The sequence below is a fragment of the Spermophilus citellus genome (genome assembly GCF_964194105.1).
Source record: "Spermophilus citellus genome assembly, chromosome: 15".
Classification (NCBI taxonomy): domain Eukaryota; kingdom Metazoa; phylum Chordata; class Mammalia; order Rodentia; family Sciuridae; genus Spermophilus; species Spermophilus citellus.
Window position 1 is genome coordinate 89,208,827 of NC_138195.1, and position 12,752 is coordinate 89,221,578.

The 12,752-nt window shown below is 48.3% G+C and overlaps 2 protein-coding genes across 2 annotated transcripts; both read right to left on the minus strand.

The window, feature by feature from the left end:
• Window positions 1–1,562: 1,562 nt before the first annotated feature.
• Window positions 1,563–3,282, minus strand: LOC308634441 (uncharacterized protein C10orf120; the record flags this gene model as incomplete). The annotated part of the gene is made up of 3 exons (XM_081268258.1): window positions 1,563–2,219; window positions 2,680–2,755; window positions 3,278–3,282. 3 exons carry the CDS (start codon window positions 3,280–3,282, stop codon window positions 1,563–1,565), a joined length of 738 nt encoding a protein of 245 aa, XP_081124384.1.
• Window positions 3,283–11,581: 8,299 nt separating this feature from the next.
• LOC308634169 (transcription elongation factor A protein-like 9) lies at window positions 11,582–11,896 on the minus strand (the record flags this gene model as incomplete). The annotated part of the gene is made up of 1 exon (XM_081267795.1): window positions 11,582–11,896. The coding sequence occupies one exon, from the start codon at window positions 11,894–11,896 to the stop codon at window positions 11,582–11,584; it is 315 nt and encodes a 104-aa protein (XP_081123921.1).
• Between the last annotated feature and the right edge of the window lie 856 nt (window positions 11,897–12,752).

The following is a 12,752-nucleotide window of genomic DNA, read 5'->3' on the forward strand; positions in this document are numbered from 1 at the left end:
TGGCTCTGACCCAACAGTTACCAGACTTTCCAGTACAATGGGCTTCCTGGGTGCCGCAGGATAGCTGCAAAAATGTCTCTGGCTCTGTAACTTTTTAGTGCACAAAGAAGCCTCTTGATAACTCACAAGCCTCAACATTTACGATGCTCTGTAGTTAACTTCCTGGGTCACCGTTCCTCCATCAGAGTGCAGTGCCCCACCTGGCCCCAGCTTTACTTGACAATGTCTCTGTGTTTTCTATCTCTGTGTCTTTTTCCATCTCTGGTCGCCCCTACTCGAGACCCTTTGTAGATGGTGTGCAGGTCGCGGCAGACTGAGCTGGTGGCTACTTGTGAGCGTGGCTCAGTGCATCATTGGTGAGAAGCAGAGAGCTGTCTCAGGAACTGCACAATGATCAGGGTCCCATGGCAGTGTGTGTGTGTGTGTGTGTGTAACACACAGTGTACAGGGAAGTGGCTAGCCAACTTCTGCCTCCCCCTTCTTGTCTCCCTTAAGAATCCATTTTCATATCTCATAGCAGACCTGAAAGGGTCAGCCCTTCTTTGCGGTGCCCTCTTTATTGATGGCCAAACATCTGTGAAAATAAGAGCACAAGTCGAGAGTGTGGGTCACCTGGCTGCAGTGAAGAGGAGGATAGCCAAGAGGTGAGGTTGGAATGAGCTGGCTCTGCCTTCCAAGGCAGAAGCTGTGTGCCTAGGCCGTAAGACCCCCTTCCTTTATACTGTTCTTTTCTGCATCTGGATTACAGGCTGGTCCTGGTTGAAGGGACTCTGGGGTAGATTGTTTGCAATAATGATCCTAACTGTGCCTGCCTCCGTTTTGAATATGGCCTTTGTAATATGGCCACCCATCAAGACAAAGCCCACTTACCTATCCTTGCACCTGGGCTGGTCATCTTAATTTGGCCATCAGAATGTGGCAAAAGTGATGGCATACAGTTCTGCGCCTCAGCCTCAAGAGGTCTTGCCAACTTCCACTTACTCTCTGGAACCCCAAATGGACTGTGAACAACCTGAGCTAGGCCGCTGGAGGGAGGAGTTGTGTGGCCCAGGTGCCTCCACTGACCTAGCTGATCGTTTTTCAGCTGCCAGATGGACAGCCATGTAACTAGCCTGCAGTTGACTGCAGACTCAGAAGGAACCCAGCTGAGCCCAGCCTACTGTGTTGACCAACAAGATGATAAGCTAACGTAAAGGCTGTTGTTTGAAGCCACCAAATTTTGGATCAATTTGTTTTACAGAAAGAAATAGGTCATTGATACAAGCCCCAGAGGAGAAAGAGGTGGCAGAGAGCTGAGCCGGGCTGCTAGTGAGGTGAGAGCTAAGGGACCCGGGTTGCTAAAAACCGGGAAGTCTCAACAACTAGGTCTTCCAAGGATCCCCTGGAGATGGGGCAGGGGAAGCCAAGGCCCTGAAAAAAGGCCAGGTGAGAGGAAGCCTGGGGCCCAGTGTGCAGGAGAAATAAGGACCAGGACACGTGGTCACCCTAGGGAATAAATAAAACTTTAATACGGACAGGGAGCAGCGCTGTGTGTGTGCTCCTTGGGGTCTCTGAGGTCTCGGTCACTTTGCAGGGTGGGTTCCCTGGGATAGAAAATCCTGGGTCATGAGCATTAGGTCTCCCGGGAATTCAGCTAAGCTCAGGCGGTTTCGGTTCGTTTGGCCTGTGATGCATCGTTCCAGTTTTCTTATGGTGAGGAGAGGCTGACGGTCATGTCGATGGCAGGCTATGCATTTCTTGGGTTCTTCTGACTTGAAAATAACGTTCATTTTTATTTCATGTCTCTTTGTGGGGTTTTGCTCCTTGATATTGTCATGGTGGTAATAACTGTCATAGCTGTCCCCCTTTTTCCAGGCCTTATCTTTTGCCTGGGGACCCAGGCCTCCTCCGGATGGAAACATGGAGCCCCGGAACCTTTCCACGTAGGGTAAGAGGTGCTTGCTGCTGAGGGCTCGAGCCAGCTGCATCCGCTCTATGTGCTTGCTGATGTTGACCTTCTCCCGCTGGGGCATCTTAAACTCCTCAGAGGGTACGATCACCTTTGCCGTCCACACTCTTTCCAGGGGTGCGCGCACCTTGCCAGAGGTGTGTTTCTTACAGTGCGTGACCTGTATGTAGTCTGGAGACTGCAACTGTAGCTCCCTCAGCATCTTGTGTTCTTCCTCTTTTTTAAAAGCCAAAAGCCTTCTGGCTGCCATAGTGTGGATGCCACCTAGACGCTGACAATGGAAGGGGGCTGGTAAAATCTCTGGGCACAGGGCAGGCAGCCCCCACAGAGGGCACCCTGGCTTGTTCCCCCTGCACTCGGAAAGCGCCGGAGCCTCTGGAGAGTGGAGGACAAGCCGGGTTCCATCCTGACTCTGCTTTTAGCTCCTAGGAACTCAGAATCCGCAGAGGGGGTGGGAGGCCTCCAGAGGAGACGTACATGAACGCGACCATTGGGGGGCGAGAGGTCAAGAAGCATCAGTCCTCGTAGCCCTTACCACTCACGGTCACATTCCTCACTGGGATTTTTAAATCAGAGGGTACTTGGCTGGGTGAGTGCAGAATCCAAACCCACCTGTGGACTCCACCAGGTCAAGCACACTGTGGGAGAACTCTCTACTGAACCATGGGGTCCCCCAATCCCAACCGCTGGCTTCTGAGGGCCCCCCTCTGTGTGGACTTCAGGACACTTACTAGGATCTCTTTTTCCATGGGGGAGTATTTCCCCAAGGCGATGCGTGGGTCTAATTTGTAGAATTTGCTCCATATCCTGGAAGGCAGAGAGGCGGATGCATTAGAGCCCTGCAGAGCGACCTTCCAGTTTTCCCTCTCAGAGTGGGAAACCCCACAGAGGGCCACTCTCCATCAGCCAGGCTGAGCCCCCTGTGAAGGGGCTGGGAGTACTCACCCTGAGGGTGATGTGGGACATGGGTCCTCCTGACAAGGCGGGTGCTCCTGGCAACACTCTGGGAAGGAATAGGGGGCACTAAGGATTCTGACTGACTTTCCATTCCTCTTACGTGATGTCTCCTCTGTAGTCTTCTTTTCTTGGGCCCCTGATGTCCAGTCCTCTGTTTTCCCATCCTCTGACAGCTGATCTCCCATTCTTCAAGGATCCTCTAATAAGTGAGGATGGGAGGTGTTAACGCCTGGGGTTTGTCTCCATGAAAGTTTAATGGGAACCCAGGGACATTGCCAGCACCTATAGCATCATAACCACCACCTGGGAGCTATTGTGAGGTCTGTGTTTCAGGCATCAAGTGCCCCCTGGGGGGAAATGGGCACACCTTACCGCATCCTGGCATGCTGGTGCCCAGGGAGGAGAATGGCAAGGTGGTTAGGAGGTCATCTGGATGTAGAAGAGCCCAGCGGTCCTCTGCCAGTCTAATTTATCAACCTTCCCCCTTATGAGTGATGCTTTCCACGTGTGGTTTAAGAGGTGGCTTCTGCCCTACCCCATGTAGGAAAGACACTTTCCCAAATTCCACAAAAACACACACATTCATAAAACGATACTCCTACGTTACTCTAAAATCTTTTCTTTCGAGTTTTCTTAATTTCCTATCCTTATTTAAGTTTCCCCTTATTTAAGTAGGTTCATGACCGTCAAGAAGGGTGTGTTTGTGTGTGAACAAGTCATACACTTTCAGTAGAAAAAGGGGACAGCAGACAGGGCTTCCCCTCTCTGCCCACAGCTGCCCTGCCGCCACCCCCGGGCTCTGGCTCCCCCTGGTGGACTGTGTGGCCCATTACTAACCAAGACGCCCTTACTGAGACAAAAGACCTGAGAAGAACAACTTAAAAGGAGGGCAGGTCTTTTTGGCTCATGGTCTCAGGCCAGGGTCATTTGGCTCTGTTGCTTAGGGTCTGCGGTGGCACAGTGATGCAGAACAGGAACACAGGGTGGAGGAGGCTGGTTGGCCTCGTGGTAGTCAGAAAGCAAAAAGAGAAGGCAGGAGGGGGCTGGGGTCCAGTACCCCTTCAAGGGCACACCCGCAGTCACCTAAGGTCTTTCCACCAGGCTCCACCCCTCCCAGGAGCACCACGGCGGTGACCCCGCCTTCGCCTCAACGTGGGCCTTTGGGGTACACTCCAGCTCCACACTCCAGCAAAACTTAAAGGGAAGTTAAGGGTCTGGAAGAGAAACTTAATCAAATTTCAGGATCTCGTCCATATTGATTTTCTTCTACAAAATCGAGGTCTGGCTCCGGGCAGATCACACTCCAGGAAGCATCTTCCAGGCCAGTGATTCTGGAATGTTAACGTGCGTATAAATCTCCCAGGAGTCTTGTGCAAATGAAGGATCTAATTCTGTAGGTCTGGGGTGGGACCTAAGAATATGTCCCTCTAACAAGTTCCCAGGCGAGGCCCATGGTTGTCTGGTCCAAGAAAAACCAAGCTGTGACTCTATGGGCCGGAGCACTGGATCAGAAGTGCCAGGCAAATTATGTCCCTGGGCCACGGCAGCAGCATCTCCCAAGAAATGCTGACTCCCAGACCCTCCCCAGAACTTTCACGAATCCCCCCACACTCTCCCCATGAATCTCATGCTTAGGAATTTGGGACAGGAATCTGCCATGGGGAATCCTCTAGGCTGATACTTGTGAGGGATCAGAAGATGAGTGACCTCAACGTGGATGGCTGTGGGGTCACCCAGCAGAGGGCCTTGGCTGGGACTCGATCCTGCTTTGTCCAGTCTGCCTCTATCGACTGGTTTACGAGCCTAAGTCTCCTCTCTCTTTCCTTCCTGGCAATCAAAGTGTCCTGGCACTGAGCTTCCTCACCCACGCCCTTGTGTCATAGAGTTGAGGAGATGCAGGCTCAGGCAAGGTCACTCCAAAAGTTACCTAGGACCAAGGTCAGCTGTGCCCTTTGGGAGCTTCTTTGGGGAGGCCAACCCAGAAGGGCGGGACACCAGAGCAGAGGAGGCCACTCACCTGGAGACCTCTGGGAGAGTTCATTCCTACACGGAGGTGTCAGAAGCCACGTCTGATGTGGTTCTGTCTCTCTGCAGGGGCAGGTTATTATCTGAGGAAGTTAAAGGTCTGGAAGAGAAATAATCACACTTCAGGATCTAGTCCATATTGATATTGCTGCACACAGCACTTCTTCTTTTCCTCCACCAGAATTCTGCTGGGTTCTTGCCAGCCATTCTGATGAGCGCTGTCCCTCTAAGACAGAGTCTGTCCCTGTGGAGGGCCAGCTGATTTTAACAGGCATGAGGGTCAGGAATGGGGATCTCCTCCAGCCCCTTACTGACTGGTTAGTCGGAGACCTTTGTCTGGCCCCACACTCTCCTTCTCAAGAAAGCTGCCCCAGTCAATACCTTGGTTGACGCCTGAGAGCAGACTGTGAGAGCCCTGCATTGGTTGTCTGTGTTGCATTAATGATCCATCCCCAGAGCCTGAGAGATGCTTTTCTGAAGTATGGATGAGCTTGGGTTCCTGGATTTGGAGAAATAATATGCCAGACACTAACCTTCAGGTAAGGCCAACGGATGCACATTTTCAGTAGGATCCCCAAATAGGTCTCTAGATGCCTGAATTTAAGATCCTAAAGCATTGGTTGACTGCTCTGGTACATTTTGAGTAAGTGTTCATGACAAAGAGTTTAGTGGTTAGGAGCATGGCTGTGCGGTACACGTCAGCTGGCTCTCTGCGTGAGGTTGCCAGATTTGCAAAGCAAAATGCAGGACATCCAGCAAATTTGAATTTCAGCTGTTCCATTTGCTTATCATAAGGGATTACTGATTTTTATTGAAAATACAAGTTTTGCTGGGTGTCCTGAGTATCTTTGATACCTGTCTCTGGGCTGGTGAAGGGGTATAGTAAAGCCCTGCTGTGGAGCAGTTACCACTTTCCTTGGAGTAAATACTCCCACCATGGCTGACTGTAGCTGCCAACGTGAAGTCAGGGAATGTGGGGTTGGAAAGAGGTGCACACTATTGGCTCTCTTTCGGATAATTTGGATTTGGAATGACTTTCCAGTGACTGGTGGGTTGAAGGCTTGATCCCCAGTGGATGGTGCTGTCGGAGACTTGAGGAGGGAGGCTTAGCTGGAGAAAGCAGCTGAGGGGACCATGCCTTTGGAGGGTTTATTTTGTCCCCAGCTCCTTCCTCCCTCCCTGCTTCCAGGCCACCATGAGGTGAGCAGCTTTGCTCTGCTACAATCTCCCCACCATGATGCTCTGCCTCACCTCAAGCTCAAAGGGATAGGACCAAGCAATTAGGGACCCAACCTCTGAAATCATGATCCAAAATAAATCTTTCCTCCCTGCAGTTTGTTTTCTCAGGTATTTTGTCACAGTGACAGAAAGCCGAGTGGCATCCTACCTCTTGCCACTTGCCACTTTACCATCCCTACAGTCATTTATATTACAAAGTCTTGGTTTCACATAATAAACTAGGACCATAAGGCGGCCTGTGTTAGGAAGGTAATTGATTGAGAAGGCTAAGTGAGAAATGATCCGTCAAGACCTGTTGAGGGCCCTGGAGTGGGGAGAACACTAGTCTCCCTGTATTCATTGTGTGACTCCAATTGTCCGAACAATGGAGTCCACTATTGTCCTCTGAGAAAGTCTTGCTGAACTCCCATCTCGTGTGGGCACACTCTTGACAATGCTCTTGTGTTCGACCTGACAAACTAGGCAAGATTTGTCTTGGACCAGTCTTGCTTCTGGCAAGGCACTCTCTGCCTGGACCCTTGGATGAACTCTTAACTTTTATTTATCTAAAACGTCCCAGCTCCACAGTTGAACTCATCCACCCCTAGGACCTGGTAGACTGGACTTGCCATAGGTTCCTGGAGCCATTGATGAGTTTACTGGGTTATTTCTATTTTAGGAACAGATTTCTGATCTCTATGAATGCAATCAGTCCCCTTTATCTGTAGGTTCTGAATTCAAGGGTTCAGCAGACCATGGTTCTCACGAGTTTTATAAATGCTGATGCCTGAGAACCACCTGGAGGTTCTGGCCAGATCAGTGGGATGTGCTGGGCATCGTAACATCTGGCTGCTCCCCACGGCTTTCTGCTGGGCAGCCCAGTGGAGAGCAGCTGTCTTAGAGAAATCTCTAGGGATCTTGTCTATTGTGGTCTCACTCCTCCCATTTGAATGGAAGTTCCAGGAGGCCAGGAACTTCATTGCTCTTGATTGTTTTATTTTCCCTTCCCCCAGCATGGTTCTGGCACACAGAGGTTACTCAGGACATATTTGTGGAATGGAAAAAAAAATAAAAAAGGCTTAGAGAGCACTACAAAGTGAGCCAGGAGCTCAGGGCCATGGGTAGCAAGACTCTCTTCTGCCACCCAGAGGTGATGGGAGGGGTCGGCTCCTGCCATCCTGCACCCCTGGAGCCGGTTCTGCTCTGGTTGCCTGGTTGGACTGTTCAGGTGAGGCCATCACACTCCCATGAGGAGGACACCTGGCCTTCCTGGAGGCCTCAGGGGTGGGCCAGTCTTCAGGCAGGAAAAGGGAAGATGGCAAAGAGCTTTGTGCTAACAGGAGAGCGGACTGTTGCCACTCTGTGCCTTACTCCCTTTATCTGGATCAAAAGGGTTCTGCCATCCTTTCAAGTGGCCCTGGGGGTGAGGGAAAGGTGGAACCTGCCACGTGGGGCAGGCTGGGGGCCAAGTCAAGAGACAGGCACCAGATGGAGTGCCCCAGCGCAGGGCACAATCAGAAGTGAGCTGCTGGACCTGTGGACCAATGCTCCTCCTTGATGGTGCCACCTCCCTGCACGGTTCTGGTCTGGTCTTGGCCATGAAGCGGCATCTGGATTCCATGGAAGCCGTAGGGGAGGAAGGATGGACAGCGTCTCCAAGACCAGGACCCCACCTGGGAGGAACAGTGGTTAGCGAGCCCCGCCAAGGGAAGGTGCACCCAGGAAAGAGGGCTTCACTCACAGCCCACTCACAGCTGGCGAAGCCCCCCGGTGGCATCCGGGCCCTTTTCAGTTGCACTGCAGAGGACGTGACAAATGCACCAACTCATTCAGGAGGAGTCGGGAAGACCGGGAGGATGGGACTGCTTCCCATGGAAGCAGCGAAGGGAGAGAGAGCACGCGGGCGGCTGTGTGTGGGAGCTGAAAGCAGTTTGGTGAGCAGGAGGAGAGGGGGTGTGGGATGTGGTGGGGAGGAGGCCAGAAGAAGAGGCGGTCAAGACTGGAGCCTATTAGGCCACACTGAGGGGCACTTTACATGCCATAGCTTCACTCCTTTTAAGTGCATAATTCAGTGATTTGGGTACATTTCCGAAGATGCGCCGCTGGCCACGATTCAGTTTAGAACGTTTCTGTCATCCCCAGAGATCCCCAGGCAGCCGTCAGTCTATCTTCTGTGCTGTCCAGTCTTTCTGGTTGTTTTAAAATTGACCCCTTTCTTCCTTAGCTTCCTGCTGCAGAGTGAGTTGGCTATTTTATTATCCCTCTGTCACAGCAGGCCCCTTCTAGGTCCCTGCTCATGAACCTGCCCTCTTCCTGGGAAGCCAGAAGCACCGCCTGAGCCTGTAGCTGCCAGGTGCCTGAGCCCAGGTGCCTTCGGTTCTGGCAGCAGAGGCCCAACCCTCCACAGGCTAAAGCCGCTCCCAGACTCCACCAGATCACGGGGAAGGGAGTGGACTGCGGTTTCCCTTATCTTGAAATAACAACTTCCTGTATTAGCCTGGCATGAAGATGGCGCCAGGCAGGTTCGACCGTGATTCTGCTGGTCCCACCACAACCAGAGGAGGCAGGAGACAGGGGATGGGCTGCCTGACTGTATTTGGAAGGCTCCTTCCTGCTGTCGGTCATTATGAAATACGGACACAAATAAAATAGGAGGGAAGACCCTCCTTCCTAAGGCCACACCAGGTCAGAACTGTAGGCTGTTACCCCCGCCCCACCAACCATGACGCAGGGCACCTGAGGAAGGGTAGGGTTAGCAGGGTCCAGGCTCCACCCTGGTCTTATGGTGCCTGTGTCCCACTGACCATCCCATTCAGCTCTGCCCCCTATCACTTACTACATGTAGAAGAAAGGAACTGGCCGTCTTGGCAGGTACATCCCATGGACTTCGCCAGGCAGGTGTCTTACCTGATGGTTCATTCGGCCTGTGGAGGCTTAAAGAGAAAGGGCTGAAGGGGAATCACCCAAGGTCATGTGGTCTGGTGGCAGGTGGGGTCCCAGAATAATGAGGAACTACTAAATACAGAGGCAAAGACCCAGCAGATTTAGGGTTGGGATAGTGATGGGATGAGATCCGTATTTGACTGGTTTATGGACAGATTTTCACTTTTCCTCCTCTTCACAGAAACATGCTAGGAAGTGGATTAACCATTAAATGTCTGTTTTGCAAATATTAACATTACTGGAAAAACCTGTTAGCTTATTTTATGGGTTTAGAGTAGGGTGTATTAGGTATTTAAATGTTGTGTAGGGTCTGCTTTCATATGTGCACCCATGCATTCACCTGGTAGGCCATAGCTCAGCACCTCATACCAGCCACTGGGGAGACAGAGATGAATTAGATCAGGTCCTTCCCTTGCAGAAGATCTTGTGAAGTGGGATTAGACCAGCAGATGAAAGGTAAGTGCACAACATGATGCATATTATAGCAGATGCAAGAAATCAGACACTTTGGCCATTCTTAACAGCTAGGGGCTCAGAGGAACCTCCCATGGGACATTAATACTACGATGTTAGAGATAAAGTGTGGAAGTTTGGGCAAGTTTATTTACATCCTTTGTTTCCTACAAATGTTTGGCATGAAATTGACTCTACATTTGTCCCTGGCCTTGCATCAGAAGAGATGGGTAAAGGAATTGTCCTACTGGGTGACCTCTTTGGGAAGAGGCCTCTGCTTGACTGCTGAAGAGTATGTAAAGGAGGTTGGTCACTCACACACGACTCTCTATCCTGAGTGGAACAAAGGTATGAATGACATTTACCAACAGGGAACAAGGAAGTGACAATCTGCCATTGTCCCATGGAGGTTTTCCTCCTCCTGGGATCCCTGAGCCTCGCATCCCCTCTCCTGAGCAGCTCCACTGCCATCCAACCAGCAGCAAAGGGCTGTAGCTCGAGAGGCTGGCTCCGGCTACTTGGCTTCTCCCTGTCCTGACCTTCCAGGGGAGACCCTGGGGCCAGTGCTCTACCTTCAGGGGCAGGGAACTCACAACTGAACTTCCTGATTCCCAGACCTAGTTTGAAGGGGAACAGGTTTCACTCTTTTGTGTCTAGGATAGAACTTAATGCCGGAAACTGAAGACACAGATTTTGAGTAGGTCCAGGGAGCCTGGAACAAGTTGGGACCAGACAAAAAGATGTTCACAAGCAGCTCCCTGAGTCTCTACATTGTCTTTATTTTAGGATTCACTTATTCTGCATTTAATTCCAAAAATTTAATTTATGTGATTAGTGCTGTGTCAACACACTATGAATAAATTGCCATTTTGATTGTGAAAACTGGACTAATTTACAGTGCTGGCATTCAGATTTGAAAAGCACAGATTCATTCCTATGATGGGAGACATTTGAGAATTGTTTTGGGCTTGGAGTGAGGACAGATCAGCAGCTGGTCTGTCCAATTATGAAGGTAAAACAAGGCTTCAGTTCAAAGCAAACATCTTGAACATCTCTTTCTAGTGGAACTTGTAGTCTTTGTCCCTGTGGCTCAAGATGATGTGTGGTATTTAAAATGGATCCTTTGTATAGACACCACCCAGATGCACATTACAAAGTGGCCTAAAAAACAATGTGAAAGCTGGAGAGAAGCTAGACAGAAGAAATAGAAAAGTGTATATGTGCACTCATCAGATATTTGACTTCTGACTCTCAGGGAAAAGAGAGAAAGCTTTTAAGTAGTGCAAGAGATTCTGCCTGAGCCCCACTCCTGTTTTATTTTTTGTCAGTTCTCCAACCATGTTCTTTTTTTTATTACTGCTTTTTAGTTATAAAATTTTATTATTTTAGCAACAATAATGTGTATACATTTTAGGAATATGGAAAATACAAACAAGCAGAAGATTGTATTCATAATCCCATCTCTGAAACTGATTTTTTTTTTTTTTGGCAGCACTGAGAATTGAACAAAGGAGTTCAATTCTCCACTAAGCTACATCCCCAGCCTTTTTTATTTTATGGCCAGGGTCTTGCTAAGTTGCAGAAGCTGGTGTTGAACTTGTGGTCCTCCTCTCCTGCCTCAGCCTCACAAATTGCTAGGATTATAGGCCTGTGCCACCATGCCCAGCTTGCCTTAACTTTTTGTCTCTTATTCTTCCCAACTTGTAATGAGCATATATGTAATATACAAATGTACTTTTACCTTATTCAAAAATATGATATTCACATATTATTTAGTAACCTTTTCCCCCCATTTTATATGCTAACAGGAACCTCTTTTTTACAGTGAGTAAATCTCTCTTATTCAAAGACAGAGACTTGTAGATAGGTTCAAAATACAATAAACAATGAGATGCAGATAACAAGAGCTATATCTAAAACCACTAATAGCAACTGGTTAAAAGTAGAAAGATGGGCAAAAATATATCAGGAAAAATGCTAATAAAACGAAAGCTACATAGCAATGTTAATGTCAGATAAAACAGAAATCAAGGTAAACTACATCAAATAAGGGTAAGGATGGTTTCTATTGACCTTCCAACGCATCACTATAAGTTTGTTTCTTACTCTCCTTGTCTCATCTATTTCATCCACTTCCCTAAACATATCCTCATTGCTCGAATGCCTGTTATGTATATCTTCTTTAAAATAATGGAGAGATTGAATCAGCCTTTCTCTAAAAGTTTCTTCTGTGTTTTCCTCCTCCTCTGGTTCTTCCTCTTCTTCTGGCTTTTCCTGGGGCTTTGGCTCTTCCTCCAGCTTTGGTTCATTCTCATTGTCTGGTTTTTCTTCAATTTTCTGACACGGTTTCATCTTGTGCCTCTCTTTCTTCTTTCCTGCTTATTCCTCTTTGAATGCAATTACTGGTATTGATCTGGTCTGCTTCTTTCTCCTACTTTTATGGCCTTGGAAGGTTCTAACAGACCTGCAAAATTCCAGCAAGTTGAGTCCTTCCGCTGGTCTCCGGTGCTGCCGCCTGCACTGCCGAAGGGAGCTGGTACCCAGACGGGAACAAGGACCAGACTAGCAGGACTTCTGCACACGTCGACTCCCAACAGTGTTCTTTTTAAGAATTGCCTTGGTTATTCTTGTTTATTTACTTTTCTGAATAAATTTTAGAATGAAATTGTCAATTTCCATAAAAACCTTGCAAGGAGTTTTGGATGGGATGCATAGATTGCTTTTGGGGAATGATTGATAGCTTAATAGTATTGCATTTTCTAATCCATAAATGTGGCATATGTCTTTGCGTATTTAGATCTTTAATCTCTTTCAGCAATGTTTTATAGTTTCCAATGTATAATTCTGGTACATGTCTTGTTAAATTTACATATTTTTGATTCTTTATACTATAGTAGATGGAAATTTTATTTTCCAATTATTTTGGATATACAATAGTTTTTTTCTTTAAGTTTCTCTTACTCATTGCAAGAGTTCTAAAATTTCTTATTTATTCTGTAAGCTTTTTTGTGTAAATTTTATTATTCCCCACTTTTTTTGTTAATGTCATCTAAAATAAAGATAGTTTTAATTTTTCTTTCTAATCTACATGCTTTTTATTTCTTTTTCTTACCTTATTGCAATGGCTGGGATCTCTAATCAAATATTGAATAGAAGTGAGAATAAACATACTTGATCTATTCTCATCTTAGAAAAGCATTTAGTGCTT